We start from the raw sequence: 20,800 nt of genomic DNA on the forward strand, positions 1-20,800 counted from the left end.
TTTAGTGTTCGCGAAACGTCGGACACTGGGACGTTTCTGTCACATGCAGAGGAAAATTTTATTAAACGAGTTGCACTTGGCTTCGGGTTGAATTACATTGCTTTCGTAGCCAACCGACGAAAGGAATCGTTCTAAGAAAGAAGGCGGAGTCGAAATTTCTGCTTCATACCGGCAAACATGATGTTATAGCATACATGTTGCACCATATTCCGTCGTCAGTGTCGAGAGTAAACAGGCGTCACTACTCCAAACTTTCTCTTATGTTAGCGCGCACTAGGGACTTCTTTTACGGGAAAGCTATTATCGTCCTAGAAGCGCTCGAAGACCCATTTTCCGTGTCATGTCAGCATAAACAATGCACAAAGTTTTAATGACGAATGCTAGGGACGATATTTCGATATGAAAACATCGAAATATGTGAGCTAAGTAGAGGTTAAATGGAAATTGCTAAACTTGTTTTTTTTTTTCCTGGTTAGAGGCGTTGAATATCGAATGCACGAAATATTCGTCCGGTGGCCTGGGAGAACTGAATCCTCAGAACGTGAAGGCTGATTGATGTGTGTGCGAAGTTTAAAGTGTGTTTTTAATTACGGGCTGTAAGAAAATGCTAACACAACTGCTCGAAAGAAGGAAATCGGGTTTAGATTCTACAAGACATCTTCTTTTTTTCCTACTGCTTACACTCTTAAAAGGTTGTCAACCTTTGGGGCGTATCGTGCCCCACAACAACAATCGCCATCTGCCTTGCTTGCGTTTTCTTTAACGCTGATAGCCCGGTACTTCCAGGTCACGAACGCCTTGCGCGTTATTAGCGTGACATTGCATTTTCGACAAGAAATTAGAGGGCGCAGATTTTTCCTGAAAGAAAACGTAAGCAAGGTAGATGAATACTATTCTTGTGATAGACGCCCAAAAGGGTGCAAACTTCTTTAAGAGTGCAGAAAAATAACACAATAAGTTTCCCCGTATGCACCAATGCTTTTTATTTGTCACCGAAGGCGTACCTATAATCGGTAAGGTGTGACATTGCGACACTGTTGCGGCGCTAGGTTACGTCTCGACCCCGGCTCCACATGGTAGCGTGGCGGAGGCTTCGGGTTGAAGAAATCGGAAGTCCAGAACTTGGGAAAACGATAACCAACAGGTTTACTAGCACTCGAACAAAACTTGTTTACATCGTTGAATGGGAAAAACCGAAAAAACCAAGTGTTTAGCGACGAGCGTCTGGCTGAGCCTCGTATCCGTGGCCCGGAGCACCTTGTTTTCTCTAGGCACCGCCATTTAACACATCTGTTCCAATCTGTTCCAACACTCCCTCCTGGCGCTAGACATTCACACGCAAGTCACCACCAACCAGGACGACAGCCAACGAAGAAGCCCATACAGAGGCAAACGTACGGGCGAGTTGCTTCGACGCCGCCGACGTGCCGTGCTGAGGGGCATGGGTCGTGCGTGTACAAGGACTCACAAGGACTTACTATTCCCACCATCTCTAACCTTGGATTTTCGTGTTTGCCGACTGAAGAGCCTCCCAGCAGCAGCCACACGCGCCTGAACGTTGTGTGTGTTGCATGCGCGCCACGTTGGATTATCTGTGGTGCGCACGCCACGTGTGGATAGTGCGTAGGACGCGCGCCGCGTGTGAATTGTGTGCGCGTGCCTGGTTATTGTGCTCGGCGGGTGCGTGTCGTGCCCTTTGTGCAAGAGTTAACCCGCTCTTCTTGATCTGTGCGTGAATTTGCAGGGTGAGTATTTCGTATGCCGCGAGTGGTGTGTACTACAACAGCCGAACGCTTTTGTAAGCGCCGCATGTGTGTTTCCGTCACAGAGGCGGCCACGACACCGACTCCTCTCATTAGTGCACTTGTTTTTACCTCCTGACTTTCTTGCGGACACCAGGTGCACACGTGGGCTTTCCCATGGATGCGTTTGCAGCACCAGCACGTCCGAGCGCCAAGAAGCCTCACCAGAGGTCGGTCGGTGCCTCACTTGCCCTCCCGCTGCCCTTCAGCATTTCGACGTTGCTGCAGCGTGAGGTCACGCAGGCGATGGCAGCCAGCATTGTTGACAAGTGGCTGGCGAAGCAGGCAGCCGCCTTGGCCGGGCCCACTTCCCCAGCCTGACCCTTTACAATCTCCTGGCATGCTACCCAGCCTGTGCAAGCCTTTCGCAGTCGTTGTGGCTGCACTTCCGAGCTCGCCGTCTCTCGCTCAAGTCAGCGCCGCCCGTGCTGACGGAATAGACTGTGCACATACTTCTGAGAGAGCAGCCGGTCCCAGTGCAGATGAGGCATGCTCTATTCCCCTCCCCGAGGACTCTGGCGATTCCTTTCTGTGATGAAAGCATGGACACCACAAGCACTCGCAAACATGCGCGCGACGACGAAGGTGGCGTTTCATGTGCGATGCCAGGTTCGCAACCTTCGCATTTCATGTGCGATGCTAGGTTGTGGGTTCGGTTCCCACCTGCGACAAGTTGTTTTTTCATCCACTTTATTTCCATTAATTTATCGTTTCCTCATTCCATTTATTAAGCACAAGTAATTTCCCCCTATGTTGTCCTTGGTGTCAGTGTTTGTTGGCATGAAATGCTTACGCATACTTAGACAACTCCAGTGAAGTTTCTGCAGTGATTTTTCTACCTACACTCAGGCCTTGACTTAAAGGTCGTTTAAACTGCAGATTCCTACGCCATATGACACCACGAAAAAATAACTTTAACCGGATACATTGAAATCGACCCGACTAGCTGTAAGACGACCTCGTTTTCGAAACTCTAGATATAAAATATATATGCTTTTGAATGACCGAATTTTATGAACAGAACGAAGTCCAAGACCTCCCTGGATTTGGCGTTTGTTCGCAACGATTAATATAATATATATATATATATATATATATATATATATATATTACAAGTGGCGGGGATCTGCTCCGGACCACCGCCAATTGCACTTTGCTACTCGAAGGATGTGGGTCGAGTGAGTTCCTCAACAAAACTTTGCAATCCTGTGAACGGGATGCTAACGCATTACTCTCGCATTTTCCGCTAAATCCCTAATCCATTCTTTTTTTAGCTCTTCATCAGTGGTACAAAGGCTACTCCGCCAAATTATCATTAGGATCTGACGATGGTGCCGGGCGGAAGACAAAGCAGATGTAAAATTAAGCAAAATGAATTATTAAATTGCACCACTCCAGGGATAAGCACTACGTAGCACAACATAATCAGCAGTGCTAGAGAAAGAAGACAACCTATGAAAGAATAAGGTAAAATAACATTTAGAAGTGCTCCAACAGGGCCTAGTTGGTATGTCCTGACTGTATGGTCTACGCGCTCTGCATATATGTTAGCCACAGGAACACTAACGCGGTCCGTGTTCATCTTGTTTCTTCATGTTGGTGTTCCAATGTGCACTACCTTTGCAGCGTCATATACCACAGAGACAAAAGAACAATAGCGCGCAGACAGACGCTGAACGTCGTTTTAACACGTCCCGATTTATTGGTTGTGATGCGTGCTATTTAACCTTAGAAAATCAGGCGATTGGTTTATCGGTCTAGTCGCAAACGCGAATCGTCACATGTTCCTCACTCTGCCCTTAATCGTCCTCATCTGAGTCAACTTTCACCTCTAAGCGTCACCCCCAACATCCCCAGGCAGAGGGCTGTAATCCAATGCATATCTTGGGAGCTTGGCCTCACAGTCCATCAGCCCACATAGCCATTCGAGAGCTTCTGCAGTACCTGAGGGTAATAGACTTCAGTGCCCGACTTTAGACTTGCTCCACCTATAGCTTAGTGCATGTGAAAGTGCGATATAGACTCATGTATTCGCTCTCTTTATTTCACTCCCTCATCTCCACCTCCACGTGAAGGGTAGCAAACGGGATTAAGTGTGGTTAACCTCCCTGCCTTTTTTTCCTTTTTTTTTCTCTGTCTCCCTTGCGCTGAACGACGCGACATCAGATTTTATCTTAAGTTCTCCTCAAGAGTGACGATAGAGCGGGGCAATATCTCGGTTGTTTGGATCCATCTCTAAAATACACGTAAAGCGAGGAACATGGCGAAAAAAAGGAGGAAAGAAAAGAGTACAACACTTTGACGTTCTGCCCCGTTCTGCGAGTCTTTTCAAAAAATAAACCAGTCCGAACTAGCTCATTTGTGCTGCACTGTCAGATAGGTCCACCTATACTGCACGGCACACAATTTCCCTTGTCCTCTCCGTACTGTAATAGATCCCTATGTCCAACGGCCGAACGCATTAATACCCAAAACCCATTTAAATCCCACATTATTATGTTTATGTTGCCCAAGCACATTGTAGAAGTGACGAAAGAACTTTTAAATGAAATATTATGAGAAAGCATCAGCAATATTTGGGAATATATGTCACCAACCTCGCAGATAAGCAGACACAGCAGCACATTGCAGATCAGACCCTTCGTCCTTCTGGTCAACATGAACAGTCCGATAACGAGCACCTGCAAAACGAAGTGGCACAACCTTGTGTGATGCATCCACCATATTTAAGAAATCACTTTCAATAATGTGGCAGCTGTGGGCTTAATTTGCGCTCCACCTTAACTTGCTGACTTCATCTTCTCGTTTTCGACCGTTTAAGTGCGCACGAGACATATGTCTTCCGTTGCCAGACCTTGACATGCGAAAGAACCGAGGTTCGGCTCGTGACCAGGATTCGGATTTTCGGATGTTGCTTCTATAAACTCGGAGCCTCTTAATCCATATTTTTCTATTGGTGGAGCCAAGATTTTTGCGCGAGGGCCATGGTGTAAGTCGCTATGTAATACGAATCGGACTTAGTGACGGGCTCTTGCCCTGGTTTGGCACTGACTGCGGGAACAACCAGTGTATCTTATAATAGAGAGGCTGTGTTAGCCCCGATACATATGGAAATATACCATAAATGTTCAAAACGTGCTCTAAAGAATTACAAAGCGGCTTACGCACATCAAGAGTACTATATTAGATTACTACACATCGCATTTGAGCGATGAAAATCAACGTTGGAGTTCTGTATTGCATTTTTTATGGGTCCATGTACCATGGTGCGCTCTTCGGGACAGCAGCAGCTGCTGGTGGCCGCCTCGCCTCATTGTGTTCCGGAAGCGCTAGGTGTCTAGCTGCGGTTTGCTATTGTATGTGTGAAGGGCGTAGAAGAGCTACCGTAAGAGAACAAAAAAATTGGCAGTGGCTTAGCTCGGCTATGCCAGGATATACGTAGCGAAAGCTAAGGCGAGTGTAGATGTCATTCTTACATCTACACTCGATTACGGGAGAGCAAGTATTTTAAAGCGAAAGCTTTACTGGCCGCGAAATTGCGATTTCACCGTGGCCGTGCTCCGAGGAGGCACATGACGTCATACCGCGTTCCTCGTCGTTGCGTTCGCCTCCGCTCGTTCGCCAGCTGCGTCGCATGCCTGATAAAATGTCGGATGATTGAAAAGGAGAGCTCGCGTGCGCCGCAACCACAGTTGAGGCGGCAGTATGGATGGCGACAATACTAATAAGCAGGAGGAGGCCTGGAATCGACATCAGAACGAGATGAAGAGGAATCGAATCGCTCAGGAAACAGACGAACAGCGCGCCGAACGCCTGGCTAGACGCCGCAACATAGCTAGACAACAAGACTAACCTGGACTTGCAATCAAGATCAACCAAGGCTAACCATGCTATGCCTTAGCTTTCGCTACGTATATCCTGGCATAGCCGGGCTAAGCCACTGCTATATTTTTTCTTCTTGTCACGTCGGAGTGGTCGGATGCAAATAAATGTGCGGCCTTGGGAAGGCCTTAGGCCGCAGTCCGTCGCGGTGTTGTCACCTTCGTGAACGGCCGCACAGAATGTCGACACAGTCGAGACGTCTTCAACTCTGACGGATAACTTGCTAAGCGATCAGCTTCCGTAAAAGGCTTCCTACCACGCGTTTCATTGGGCAGCATTGCTCGGCTTAATCATTTGTGACGGCGACCTCATTTATATGAAGAACGATGAAATAAGCATATGCGGCCACGACGCGACGCAGGCCTGAAAGCTTGCTCAGCCGAAATTGACCTGTTTTAGAATGAACCTCGTTGCAAGTCTCGCATCGGCCAAACAAACATCCGCGGCGCTCCGAACGCTGCCGGCTTGCTCACGCCGCGTGGCGCCATCTCTCGAGGCGGCGCGAAACCTGCGCCGCCGAACTCACGGACCGCTGACGTTCAAAGAGCACATGCAACCCTGTATCAGCGCCAAAAGATGACAATCAAATTTGTGGCGCCCGGCATCTGCCTTTTGAACGTCGGTATCGAAAATGACAAAATAAATTTCAGCGTGCTAGAAGTTACACCCTTAATGATATTGTGAACGAACATTAGGAACAAATCGAAAGCAATATTTTGTAACTTGTTTGGGCAGTAACTAGGCTATGTAATGCAGTCCTGTACAAAGGGTTGAGGGCCAGAGACTGCATTTTCTAAGTTTTGATTGGTTATCCGGATGATGTTGTTTTGTTCTCACAACGATGCCCGGATGTTCTCGTTTCGTTCTCGCTCCGTTCTCACCTTCAGTGCCTACATAATGACTCTGGGATCTTGGCTCAAGGTCTTTTGAAGGTTGCCGACAACGGGAGCTAAAGGTATTTCCTGGTGGACTAATGCGCCTGTGCGTCTCGCGGAACGAAGGCGCATTTAGGCTTCCTCAAAGGTACTGGTCCTAACGAGACGCTCTAGTCTGTTGAGTGCAGTGGTGTGTTTTGTGTATGTTGTGTATCTGGCGTTATGCACCGTGCATATCGCTTAATTTTGCATCATACCGATCTCGAGTAGCATTCTAGGAAAGGCGCCAGGCAAATCTCTCTATTATTGAATAAATGTCATCTCTCTCTCTTTCTTTCTCTTTCCTTTCTGATTCTGCTAATTTTCTCGAATTTATCTGGGAACACAACGTGTTGTGCCCCTTGGTTACTTTTGTTTGGTTTTAATGGCGATAGCCTTTTAAGAGATCATAACTGCGGTCTTCGCTGTTGTCTGTCGACTTGTGTATCATCAGAAATACCACTGAACAAAAAGACGTATTGTTGAATCCACGCATTGTTGGACCCACATGGGTGTGTGTGTGTGTGTGTGTGCGTGCGTGCGTGCGTGCGTGCGTGCGTGCGTGCGTGTGTGTGTGTGTGTGTGTGTGTGTGTGTGTGTGTGTGTGTGTGTGTGTGTGTGTGTGTGTGTGTGTGTGTGTGTGTGTGTGTGTGTGTGTGTGTGTGTGTGTGTGTGTGTGTGTGTGTGTGTGTGTGTGTGTGTGTGTGTGTGTGTGTGTGTGTGTGTGTGTGTAATTTGTCACGCTTGCAGATTTTACGAGTATATCAGAACACTACGCATGTCATGCAAATCGTCCGATAGTGACCTTGTGGAGGACGTTATATGCACCTGACGACACTACCACATGTCTACTAACCCTGCCGCGGCGCGTTCTAAAAGGCCTCATGAATAACAAAACAAAATAATAATAACCCGTATATTTTTCTCAATAAATGTTTGTAAGAACATGTTCGCGCCGACGTGTGCTTTAAAAAACAAGGAGTAAGAATACTAAACCGAAGAAGTGCTCAGCGAAGCCATATGTGACAACATGCAAACAGCACTGAAAGTAGAGTTCAAGATTTCATGGAAGCAGTTCGTGCTTCGTTCGTAATTTAGTATCCAATGCATTTCGCTCTTTCAAAGCGCACTGACAAACTTTTTCGTAGCTTTGACTCAAGTTCCCCTCGAACGCTTCCTATTCCGAGCACGGGCACATCTTCCTCTACCGGCATGCACTATTAGGGCCTCGACGGCGAGCGTGCGCTCTCTATTTAGAGTGCTCTCAGAACACTAAGTGCCAACAGAGCCTGTCAGAGCAGGCTCGATCCGTACTTGGCCCATTTCTGCGTCCCTCCCTTACCGAGTTGGTGTTTTTCGAGGCCACCGAAACGAGCGCATCAAAAGTGCCGCAAGCTGCATGCTTACGAAATCAGGTTCCGTGCTAGGCGACAGCATGCTTTAGCGCACCTGTTTATTCTCTCCGCGATTGTAGCCTCGCGTAGCTAACTCGCTAACTTTCGATATTTCAGCTTTATACACCGCGCAAAGTTAAACGAAATAAAAAGTGGAAGAAAAGTCAACTCGCCGCCGATGGGAGGCATTGAATGTGCTAGAGTTATAAGCCAGCTCGCGTAAACCAACTGGCGTATAACTTATCACATATGCAATGCCACGTTTGCCGACGTTAGTCATAAACTAAATATGACCGTCAGTTGTACTGACGTCGCAGCTATACGTGAATTCGCTTATGCAAATTTACCTATCACGGCAGCGTCAGTATAACTTCAACTGGGCTACGCTCGGTGTCCCATGAACGTCCATTGACCCTGTGGGATTTGAAGGTTAACGCCACTTTTGAGGAAACCACATAAAATACGCATCAGTTTTTCTCCCCCTTCCTTTAATAAAGTTATTTCTCTCTCCCTTTCTCTCGCGCTTACGTTCTTTGTTCCCTCACCTACAACTAGTATACCGGCAGTATTGTCCTGACGCGAACAGTCCATGCTGTTTCGTTTGTGGTTCGACGTCGGAATTACTGACTCCTGCACATGCCTTCCTCACTGAAAGGAACGTCAGGCCTACACAAGCGACACATGAAGCCGCGGAGCAACATTAACACACATGTAACCTGGGGCCATATAACGTAAAACTATTCCAATATGTTTTTATTCCAATCTCCTGACGTCAAATTTGCGTAACCACCGACGGAAGCATAGGGCGGTGACTCAAAGCGTTGCCTGAAGAGCCCAATCAAATTCCCTCCTCGTTTACAGGACCTCACATTTGTTTGCCTTCAAAACGAGCAACGTTGCCTACACTGAGCGGTTTTTCTTACCTCATTGGCTGACAAGAGGCGAGGAGCACGCTCAAGTGGAGAAAGGTTCAATAGGGCCGAGCGAGCGCACTGAAAATAGATAACCGAATGATGGGGGAGGTGCCTGCAACCGGTCTGCTTTCCCTTACAAAGTGTGAAGCCATCGGCTCCTCCTTCTGCGAGGATAGGTGGGCTGCGCTCTTGGGCAGCCCCGAACTCAGCGACCAAACCCTGGCCGTCCAGAGTGTCCGCGATCGGGCCGTCAAGCTCGGCTTGGCGGTCCCTATGTGGGACTAGCCGGGTGGCGCGGCGTCTCCCCTGCGTCTTCTCTGGACCAAAATAATGTTACTTCACTCACTCACTCACTGAGGCAAAAAGTTTTGTTATATGCAAATAAACCCATGCCCTCCGGCAGGTGCGAGTAGCCAGTGCCTGAGCAAGCAGCGGCAGCCATCTTCTACTCCTTTCAGAACGGAGCAGTCTCCGGCTATTCAGAAAAAAAAAACAGTTTTGCTTGGCATATTAACGCATCTGTAACGCATACACGTCACTTTTACGGTGTGAGTTTTCGCGGTTTTGTGAAGTGGGTGCGGCCTGAAACCGTTTGCCCAATAGCAGAGGATGAATGATTAAATGGCGTCGAATCAGAGATAATTATATTGCTTTTGTTCGACCGAATCATGCATAATCAGTGTGCACAGGTCATGTCAGATTGGAAGCTATCGCAATTTTCTTGACGACGCATGACAGACAGGCGAAGTGAGGGCTGTCCAAAAAAAGTTTTTGACCAATCTTGGAGGGCTGATTGCGAAATTGGAATAGAAACATTTGGAATATATTTACGTTATAGCGCCCCTGTGTGTCTGCCAGCGCCATAGCAGTGACAGACACGGAATGCGCTCAGCTCCTAATAAACTGGACAATCGTCTACTGTAAGAATAGAATTCAGGAAAATTCCGCAGTGGCCTAGTTGGTTCGACATACTTAACACTGTTGCTCAAAAGGACGAAGGCACGCGACACTTGAGCACGTTACATCAGAGCGACGAAACAACACACGACACCTGAGTGCAAGAATAGAAAAGACGAGGCCGGTGCTTTCAAACTCCGTGCGTAAAGGTATATCTGCGTGGCCGAAGTTTGTGAGGTCTACAGGCCTTCGTGATATACTTCGAGAGCGCTGTCTGCTATCCTCACTGATGTTTGATTGTGCACGTGGTTCACTTCGTTCGGGCTCCTTTCTTTTTCTGTCTCATTTCCCCCTTTGCAAGATAGCCAACTAGAACTACCTCTGGTTAATTTTCCTGCGTTTCAATACATTCTTTCTCATTACTTCTTTTTTCTACATTTGCCAAGTGGCACATGCACAATGATAGGTGTCACTATCGGAACCGTGTTCTGCAGGCCCATTCTACAAAATCACCATTGTTTCTCATTATCTCTTTTTGCTCTCACGCCAGCCGTGTCGGCCGTTCTCATCTACTAGATCCTTACATCTAGCACGTATTCTCGAGATTATCATCATGATTATCAATCGTGATCGACGACAACCTAGCAGATGGGCCCTAGTATTATCTTAAATTTAATTTAATTCAGGAAGTTTACGTACCAAAACCATGACATGATTATGAGGCACGCTGTAGTGAGGACTCCCAATTAAATTTTGACCACCTGGGCTTCTTTAACGTGCACACAATGTACGGTGGACGGACGTTTTACCGCATTACGTTCCCATCGAACCGCCGTTATATAGAAGTACTTCTAAAACTGTAATGCGTTTAAATTTGCAACCTCAGAGAGGTCAAATGCTCGTCCTTTTTTTTTTCTGCAACACCCCTACATCTTGCATATCTAGTCAGGGACACTCCACTGTTGTGTGATGCAAAAGTTCTGTCACTGCATAGACATGACGGCTTTTGAAACGTCAGAAGCACGTTTCGTCGACAAAGCTGGTGTGTAGCAAGAGAGTCACATTTATTAGACTAATCTGAAATAACTTAGACTAACCAGGACTTCTTGCGCACCTAAACTCGTTCTTTATTTTTATAACTTGTCGGTTCTCCTCCTTTAGTATTTATAATCTCATTTATTAGCGCTCAATTTCATTTACATGAACACTTTATCATTTTACAGCGTATACTCACCAGATCTCACAGAAAACTCGCACCGACAGACACGAGTTAAATGTAGAGAGAGCGAGAAACGAAATATTTATTGCCGGAAAAGCAGAGGAGCGCGGCCAAAGAAGCTAAGTGTATATCGGGCCTTCTCCTCTACGTAATAGAAAGGATGGAGGAAAAGAAGAGAGAGAGAGAGAGAGAGAGAGAGAGAGAGAGAGAGAGAGAGAGAGAGAGAGAAAGGTGACAACGATCATAGTGTGCAGTGAACGTACGATGTGCCGACGTGTTCTGTGTACAGCGCTTCACAATGCCTAGGCGCCCGTCATTCCAGATGACAAAACAAGGAGGTGAGGGCGTTTTTTATTAAGCACATCAAGAGCGGTCTCGTCGGTCGCACCGCACGTTGAGCATCGTTCCGCATCCACCGGAACCTTCCGCTCCGAAGGAGGTCAGTCATTAAAACGAGAGAATGCGGCACTGAGTGTCTGGGCGTGCGGTGCGCTATAATCAGGGAAGTCGCAGGTGATGCGCGTGATCGCTTCTGGGAGACATACACTGTGTAGTAAGTGCAATAAGTGTTATAATGGCACCTTCGCTGCTGCACGGAACGCGCAATGCGAAGCCTGTGGGCATGCGGGGTTGCCACCGGCGTCAAGTTGCCTTTTGTTCCACTTTTATATGCTTCACCTTTCTGCCGAGCATGAGCACTAACACGAATTTAACCCTCAGCTACTAATATTAGGCATATTATTTACATTGCAAATCACAAGCCACTCCTCATCGATTCTGCAAGTTTCGGGAATACTTTAAACATCATGCGCGCTAACAGGCCGCCTATTTTTCCTAATTAGATGCCCTCTTTTAATTATGTTGCCTGCTTCGTGATTCTACAATACTTCGAACGAAGGCAGACAACATTTCTTTGTTTTTAACTGTTCTAGCTGGTCGTACTCAGAAGACAGTGAGAGAAAGAGAGAATAGTCTTTATTTAGGAGCAGAGAGCTTTGCAAGGGTGGCTGAACGGGCATGTTGGTAATTTTGCGTTTTTGGTAAGCAGCGCGATGTCGCGGTCGCCGCGCTGCTAAGCAAAGATGCACAGACGCTTGCCGGTGTAAAAGTGCTTGCGTACCTGCTACTCTGCAAGGGAGGATGATAGGGAAAAGAAAGGCCCTTGGACACTAAGGCGCATGTTTCTGGCATTCTGCATCAATGCTTGTAGCCTCAAGCACTCAATTTCTCGTTTGAGTGCCTTCAATCAATTGCTTTCCCGCCAAAACTCCAGCTTTTATTCAGTCGTACTCATAATGGCCAGGCCTCAGTTTATTACTCAAGAGAAGATCCGTCCGCTGACCTTCTGCGATTGGGAATTTCGCGCATGCTAATTGCGATCGATGGTTCGTTGCCAAGTTCTGTGAAATACTTCAGTACTGAGCAGGCTCGCGGGAGACGCCGCGGATTAACACAATCACATTGACATGGAAATCGAGCGGCGCTGCTTTGCCCCTACAGACAACTTAAAAAAAAGCGGATTCAAATCTGGTGCCACCCTGGCATTACTTGGAAGAAATCCTAAAATCGTTCCGCATTTTTGCAGCCTTGAGGAACTCAAAGGCACACTTGCACATCTCATTACGCAGTTCCCTTCATTTGCTCCCTTCCTTCTTTCTGTCACTACTTCTTTCTTTTCAGACGAAGTGCCCCACGACTAACGAGCAAGAATGTTTCGCAACGAATGACTACCCATACCCGCACTGCGAAATGACTAAAGGATTTTCGGCTGTGTCGTGAAGGTTGTGGAGAGAAGCTTTCTCATTAACATGTCCTCTGGTATGCCACTTGACGGTCACACAGTGAAATTTCGGTGCTTATTAGCGGCCTGCGAGTTAACGTTTTTATGATACTAATCATTTATAATGAATACTGAGCATTTTATAGACTTTTCGCTTAGTGTGTGTGTCTGTGCGTGAGCGTGTGCGCGTGCGTGCGTGCGTGTGTGTGCGTGTGTGTGTGTCTGTGTGTGTCTGTGCGTGCGTGTGCGTGTGCGTGTGTGTGTGTGTGTGTGTGTGTGTGTGTGTGTGTGTGTGTGTGTGTGTGTGTGTGTGTGTGTGTGTGTGTGTGTGTGTGTGTTGTGTGTGTGTGTGTGTGTGTGTGTGTGTGTGTGTGTGTGTGTGTGTGTGTGTGTGTGTGTGCGTGTGCGTGCGTGCGTGCGTGCGTGCGTTATGCCCCAGGACAACGAATTTATGACTGAACGCGCTACTACAACACCAGCACTTCAGGAACATCTTCAATCATCGGCATATTCATCGGCAGGTCGTTCACCAACAAGACATTCTTTATGAGCAAGGCAAGGTGGCCTAGGTGGCAAGAGGCACTAGCCGACGTTCCATTTCGTTACTGTTACTGGATCATATTGCATTGGGAGCACGTCGTAGCTTTTTATTTCGGATTCATTTTATCCCTGCCCTGAGACACATTTCAGAAATTAAACTGTTCTTTGTGTAGAAACAATTTTTGACAGAAATATATGGACAATAGCTGTTTTCTTACGTGAGGTCCCTGAAATTCGATTCCATTTAACTCTGACGAAGAAGTTGTCTTAGACAAACAGACACGTAAATAAATCAGTCTCTCAACAACTCCGTTTATCTTCCGAATAAAACAAGAAATGTTCTCAAAATAAAATGGGGGCATCGTTCTGTAACTGTCAATATATTTTGGCCATGTGAGCGTACTTTTCGGCTGATCATTGCTCCTCGAACGCAAATGGTTTCCAATATATTTTCGCATTCCGCTTAAAACTATGACTCAGTTTTACAATGTCAATTACACTGCTGTGAGCGCGCTGTCACTATATGATTGGCGTGTGCATATGTGTATCTCTTTATTCGCAGGTAGCGCTTGTTAAACCTGTTTGTTGAGATCACTTGGCGGTCTTTGACATGAAAATTATGCGGTCCGTGCTTGAAAGGGACGAGAGTGCGTACAACTTAAAAACGGATAGATGCTATGTTATAGTAGCAAGATTGACTGGTTCTGGGCGCGAATGTTTCGACACCAGATAGTGTTTTGAACCTCCCGTGCCGCAAAATGAAGAAAAGGTAACACACAGAATGCTCTACAATGGAAAAAAAGAAGAATCAGTTGTAATTACTGGTCATCTGTCAAAAATTTACACCTTCGTCTGCAGATTCGCGAATTCGGAGTTCTTTCAACATGCGTCCATTATGCACTGTGCGATATTGCATTCTATCTGTGTTGTGCGTATCCCGATTCAGTGTGCCAATTTCCGTAGGCAACAATGGTTTGCGTTTTCGAGTAAAAAAATTATTTTCGCTCTTGCGCTCCGACTCAAAGGCTTCGTGATTCGCGCACTTGTGTAAAGCTTGTCTAGTTGATGTTTCTTCATTTTTTTAAACACTCGTAACAGCGCTAAAACACATGAGCCAAGACTAATTCTATTCCAAGCTAACTTCTTTAATGTGGTGCCGCCCTTGCACTAAAGCTCTGTATCGCTTTTGCTTCTGTGACTCGTCATGGCCATCGTAGCATGTCAAGCCCCAATCTATACGTTTTTTTTTTATTGATATGATATAAGGAGATGTTGGCGCACAATTTAAGGTGCCGGCTACTCCTTAGCTCTTGAAAGGGTCTAGCTTACAACATACAGGGTACCGGATTATATATCAAATTAACTTTTCATACAAGCACCAGGACTTGTCAAACAACGTTTTCACAGTAACACTATTACGTAAGAAAACATGGTACCTACAATTTACAAGTTAAATGACTGTACAGTTCTGTAGAAAAAAGCCTCAAAAATACAAATGATGCTCTCACCTAATAACAGTCTCTAGTCAGCGGGTGGTACATGCATCGTGTAAATGCATTATCACATATAGTCACAACAGAACAATCAACATAACATAATCCACAAACACATACTTATATACAGCGACATTGAAATGAAAGGAATACTAAAAGCGTTAATAACGACCAACAATGCCGTTGTCTTCAAGAAAAGTCTTTGGAGCTTTTAAAGAGCTGTTCTGAAAGGGCGTTGTTGGCCAAGGACCCACTCTCTAGTTATCATTAAACATAGTTTCGTTCTCTTTCTCTTTTATATATCCCGATCGGCACTTTCGCTGTCAACTCTTGGCCGTCTTAAGTGAGCCAGGCGGAGATTAGGCGTTCCGCTGAGTCAACTTGTCACTCGAGGTCTTAGCCCGTCGTTTCTGACTGACAGGCAGTGATCGTGAATCGTGATCCCACGCTTAATGCTGGTCTCGTCCTTCCGCGCTTATCAGGTGGTCTTGCTGACAGTGCGAAGCGGTGGTCACGGCTTCCGCGTTCTTCCCCATAAATCTGCTGAGTAGGCAGCCAACATTATATCTTATACTTCGGCAGCAATAACACGAGGTGTGTACGACCTTTCTTGCCGACTCAGGGCTTCAGTATAGCGCACGTCAAACGACTGACATTCTGTCCTTGCTCTATTCAGGTTTGGCTTAACCATCTGGCGTTATCTTTTTTTTCCATCTGCAGTGCATGCAGTCACTGGAACCCATACAAAGTAAACGCAAGTGTTCTACCCAATCCCGAGTTTTTCAAGAGCCAGGGTAACATCATCATCATCTGCAACAGCAGCAGCAGCCTCCTATATTTAAGTCCACTACCGGTTGAATACCTCTCGCAGCGATCAATTGCCTCTGCATGTCTTGAGCTAGCCGATTCTAACTTGCCGCTGTAAATGTCATAATTTCATCACTCTGCCTAATTTTTCGCCGTCCTCGGCTGCGCTTACCTCCCCTTAGCCCCCATTGTGTAACTCTAATGGTCCACCGGTTACCTGCCCTACGCATTACATGGCCTGCCCAGCTCCCTTTCCTTTTGTTCCTCTCTCTTAAAGTCAATTAGAATTTCGGATATTCCAGTTTGATGACGATGAACAGGTTAATTTGTGTAGGAATATGTTTGAGACGGGCATGCGCATATTCCTGCCTTCAAAAACGCTCAATAAGTCAAAGTTCCTCATTGGTTTTCCGAATAGCTAAAGACGGCAATAAACGCGAAAGACCGTAAACACAGAAAAGTGGGCCAAACAGGTCTAGATAAAAGAATACTTGAATTTAGGCGCTGTTGCTTTATTTTCAAATATTTTATGGCAATGATCACTACGATCTCATTCAAGCAGTTGAAGCCAGCACGACAGGTAATTCAAATTATTTCTGGAGCTACGTGCGCTCTCACTCTTCCAAAAAAGAGTGCTGAAGATTTATGCGTCGTTGACGAAAATGGTGATGTCTCTAACACTGCTGATGCCTTTCCGGAACATTTGTGTTCTGTATTTGGTGTAAAAGATGCTTCCACCGCTAGTAAGATTTATTCTCAGTCTGTTACGGTGTGTGCGCTATCAGTCAATGAAGACCTTGGTTTGGATTGTGTAAAGCGCCTCAAAGCTTCCCTTCCTTGTGGAGCTGATAGCATCCCTCCTGCACTGCTTAAGGCGCGGGCAAGCATACTTGTCCCTGTTCTCACAAGCATCTCCAACAGTTCCCTAAAGGCTAGTACCTTTGCTAGAGCTTGGAAGGCTGGTACTAAAGGCTAGTACCTTTACTAGAGCTTGGAAGGCTATAGCCCAGTAGTGCCCGTACACGGGATCGGGTGCTAGAATTGCAGTTGCTAACTACCGGGCTGTATCTATGGTCTGCACTGCGTCAAAAATGTTCGAATTTGTATTGCATTCCCTGCTTTCTCTTAGTGCTAAGAACTCTTATAGATGAGTGGTGTGGTTTTGTGTGAAGGCGCTCCAGAACAACAAACTTGGTCGCACTTATGATCCATGCCTCAAGTGTGGTGCAAATAGGGGCCAATAAGACGCTCTTTATTTTGACATAAGTAGTAGATTTGATATAGTTTGCCATGAACTCCTCATTACAAAGCTCACCTAAAGTAACATACCTTCTTCCATCACTGCCCTGGTATCTCATTACCTAAGTGCTCCATTGACATAAATGGACAGAGCTCTGTTAACGATGGGGTCTCTAGCGGAGTTACTCAAGGATCCGTTCTTGGCCCTCTTCTCTTCCTAGTGTTCATCACTGCCATCTCGTCAGCTATTCAACATTCTTCGTTCTTTCTATGTGCCGATGACATAAACCTATTTAAGACTGTCAAAACGGTTCCCGATTGCAGTGACTTGCAAAAAGACATTTTTTCACTCTAGGACTGGTGCAGGACAACATACCCTTACATGCTCCCAACACTATGGCATTAATTCATACGGGAAATACACACCATGTGCAATTTCCAAACACCATTCGGGATGCTCCACTGGTGCCCAGGGTCGAAGAAATGAAAGATCTTGGTGCGTGCTTCGAGAAAACGCTAAGCTTCTCTTCACACGCTAAATATGCAAAACCACGTGCCTGACGCGCTCTTGATATTGTTGGCCGTACATAGCATAAGTTCCACTCTCCCGTTGCCTTTCTGAAATTGCATTCTATTTTATGCCTTCCACTACTAGAATAGGCCTCTGTAGTTGCATATATAGTTCGTACAAATTGATTGTAAATTGTAACATGCAAATACAATTCGGATCTTACTCAACGAGACCAGAATAAATTGACACCGATTTTCAAGCACAGCTTTTTCCGTTCGGGCGACCACAACCCAGCCCTCTCAACTGTACCTCAACTCGTACCCGTAAACTCAATATGTATTAAATCTGACCTCTATAATGGGCACCATGACGTTATACATTATCTAAGGCTTCTTGATCATGTGCAATTTTCCGTGCTGCAGTAGTACACCAGGCAACATTCCGCGTTTTCTTTCCGACTTTGTTGAATTAAACGCTATCTTATGGCTCGACTCCAAAAAACATGTAATAGATATTCTGCCAGTATTGACAGATTTCAGAGTTCATTTCCTGTGTTTTGTGTATATTATATAATTATGTTGTGTGATTACCGCCTTTTTACGTACGCGCCTCGTCGTTTTCCGTTTGCCCTATTTGTTTCTCTGTCTCACATTGTTTTCTTTGCTGCATTTGTCTCCCTCTGTACATATTGTCTCACGTATTACTTTTTAAGAGCACCAGTACGAAGGCTCCGTAGCTGTTCCTGGGCACTATATTGAACATTTTATTGATTGATCGTTGTTGTTGTTGTTGTTGTTGTTGTTGTTGTTGTTGTTGTTGTTGTTGTTGTTGTTGTTGTTGTTGTTGTTGTTGTTGTTGTTGTTGTTGTTGTTGTTGTTGTTGTTGTTGTTGCGAACAAACATGTCTCGCCCCTCCCGATGCTTATAAGGAAGACGTTATAATGAAGCTCTTACGAGCACATCCTCCTATTTCTTGCAGACCATGGAAACAAGTGGCAAAATGATGACATTAGGTGCCTACTTAACGAAGGCAAAAATCAAAACTTTGAACAACCCACGCCGCTCCAAAGACAGCGCTGATTCCAAATGATTTCCAGTCCAGAGCAATAAAAGCGTCCTAGTGTACCATGTCGTATTACCAGGCTCAGCCCAGCAAACATATCTCTCTTCGCTTGTAACGAATATAGGCAACAGAATCGGAACTTTCTTTTATCACTGCAACCGTGCCGCTTGACCATTTCGTGGCTCCTTCGGCACGCATGGCAATGTCGGCCCCCCTTTATTTAAGACAGTGCTTGCGGCTGGGAGTGTTAAGCAAAATTTAAATGTTTGTTAATTTGACGTCTCATTTTTTTTCCTCTTAGCTCGTCTTCATTAATGTACTTTCTATTCTTTTTTGTGTACGTGTGGTCCCATCTTATCACTATGAGTCGCAGTAGAAAGGAAGCCTGACATTTCTTTTTTTTTTCAGTTTCCATTAAAATCAGCCTCTCCTGCCGTTTTCTCTCGGCCCTCGCGCCGACAAATAAGTTGCAGACGTCACGCAATGAAACTGGAGTTGCCTGCTATCTGCACGGCAACGAGCGATTACCTAGATTGCGTTTCCCTTTCACTTCCGCTGCCGGACCCCACCGCTTGCGCGCGCACTGTACAGACATTGCAGCGGGCCTCAATTTGAGTCCCCGTAACCCAGCGAGGGTTATTCACGCACATCTCGGTCTCGCACACACTTACGCTCGCCAGGAGGCTGAGTCCGCCGAGGGAGGCCAGGGCAGTTCTCATTTGCAAATGCGGAGAGACCCCCGCAGCAGGCAGTCCTTCGTCGCTGATAACGGCCGCCGTCGCGAACATCACCGGCAGCGAGAGCATGGTGCACACGCCGACACCCGTTGCCAGCTGCGAGACACGGCGAGGGAAGACAAGCGCCTCTTGGAAAGCGAAGTCAGATGAAATGCACACAAACAATACTCACTGTACTGATGGCTACAGCTGGAGTCGTATAATCATTACGGAGCACCAGTTACTCTATCGCAGCTATTTGCTTTTTGCGTAATTTTCTTTTCCTTCTGCGAGAAAAAAGCAATATCCGCGGCGTGGCAATCGTTTCTTTTTCAAAACAACTAACAAAATGATAACGCTACAATCTTTTTTAACGTTTCCCAGCCGCGTTTTGCGATGTCGTCATCACCATACCCGTAGCAGAGTCCTTAGGTGCGCAAAGGGAGCTCATATAGAGGCTATCTCGTAAAAAGACAAATTAGAATAAAGGGCGGTACAAATAGCGAAATAAACATGTATGATAACACGATGATAGATAAAAAGAAGCGACTACACTGTAGAGATCTTTCAGCTAGACGTACTCGCAACTGAGGACGCTAAACGCCGTGCGCATAACTGGCGAAATCTCTCACTGGCTCACGGCAGATGAGAAGTTTATTGCATGCACAAGTTACGGAAACGTGACAGAAGAGTACTGGCGCGTCCAAGCGGTGCGCAAATAACTGATCATGACGGAAGAAGCAACGGGAAAAGCTCCCTGCGTTTAAGAAAGAAGCAATAAAAATTGTAAGCTAACCACAGTCGTAAGCATAATGTCGAACGTGACCGTACTCAAAAATCATGTCACAAAAGGAATCGTCGCCGGAAATGAATCCTAAACCAGATCACAATTTTTTGGCGAACTCTAACCGAACTTCACCCAAGAACAGAATACTATAGCAACCGGCTCTCAACAAAACAGTTGAAGTTTATTGTGACGTATGTGTTACTGTGGCGCTGTTGTCAGATACATGAGTGTCGTAACATACGTGTCTAAACAAGAAAGAAGTTTACGGGAAGATGGAGGCTTGAAGTGACGAGCAGCAGTACAGCGAAGTGATACAGCGCTTCTCTTGTGTTCACCGCTTCCTTCGTGTTCGTTTTCAGTGCGTTTTGGCTTATTTGAATTTGGTTTATTGAATCGATACCCACTCGCAAAGTTTTCCATCCTCTTCGATGAGCAGCAGCTGACCAAGGAATGTCACTGAAGCAAATGGTACCGCAAGTAGAGTGACTCTACCACAGGTCTACACCTAGCTCACTCTCGCCCACCCTCAATGAGGGAAGGTGAGGAGAATAAGCCGGTGCGTGGTGCGCGGTAGCTGATGTCAACGTAAAAAAAAAAGAACGCGGAGGAAAAAAAATAATGCACCGGAATCGAAAGGTGTAGGAACAAAGCAGATTTTGGAGATGTGACATTATTTTCTTGTCTTTTTTTTTTGTAATTTGGCAGCAGCTACCGCACACCACTCTCCGGCTCATTCTCCTCCTCCTCCTCCGCTCTTGAGAGCGGACAAAGGTGAGCTACGCTTACATAACAACGCCTGCTAAGGAAAGCAGTTGCTGCACTTACAAAGACTAGTCCCCCTTG

At 46.1% G+C, this 20,800-nt stretch overlaps 1 protein-coding gene across 1 annotated transcript in view; it reads right to left on the reverse strand.

Annotated features, from left to right (window-relative positions):
* The window catches only part of LOC142570447 (uncharacterized), a 133,315-nt gene that overhangs the window by 48,497 nt on the left and 64,018 nt on the right, over positions 1–20,800 (reverse strand). Inside the window, exon 8 of the mRNA XM_075678831.1 lies at positions 19,126–19,287. Within this exon, the coding sequence (XP_075534946.1) occupies positions 19,126–19,287 (162 nt within the window). The remainder of the gene's footprint in view (positions 1–19,125; positions 19,288–20,800) is intronic.

Source organism: Dermacentor variabilis, chromosome 2 (genome assembly GCF_050947875.1).
Source record: "Dermacentor variabilis isolate Ectoservices chromosome 2, ASM5094787v1, whole genome shotgun sequence".
NCBI lineage: Eukaryota > Metazoa > Arthropoda > Arachnida > Ixodida > Ixodidae > Dermacentor > Dermacentor variabilis.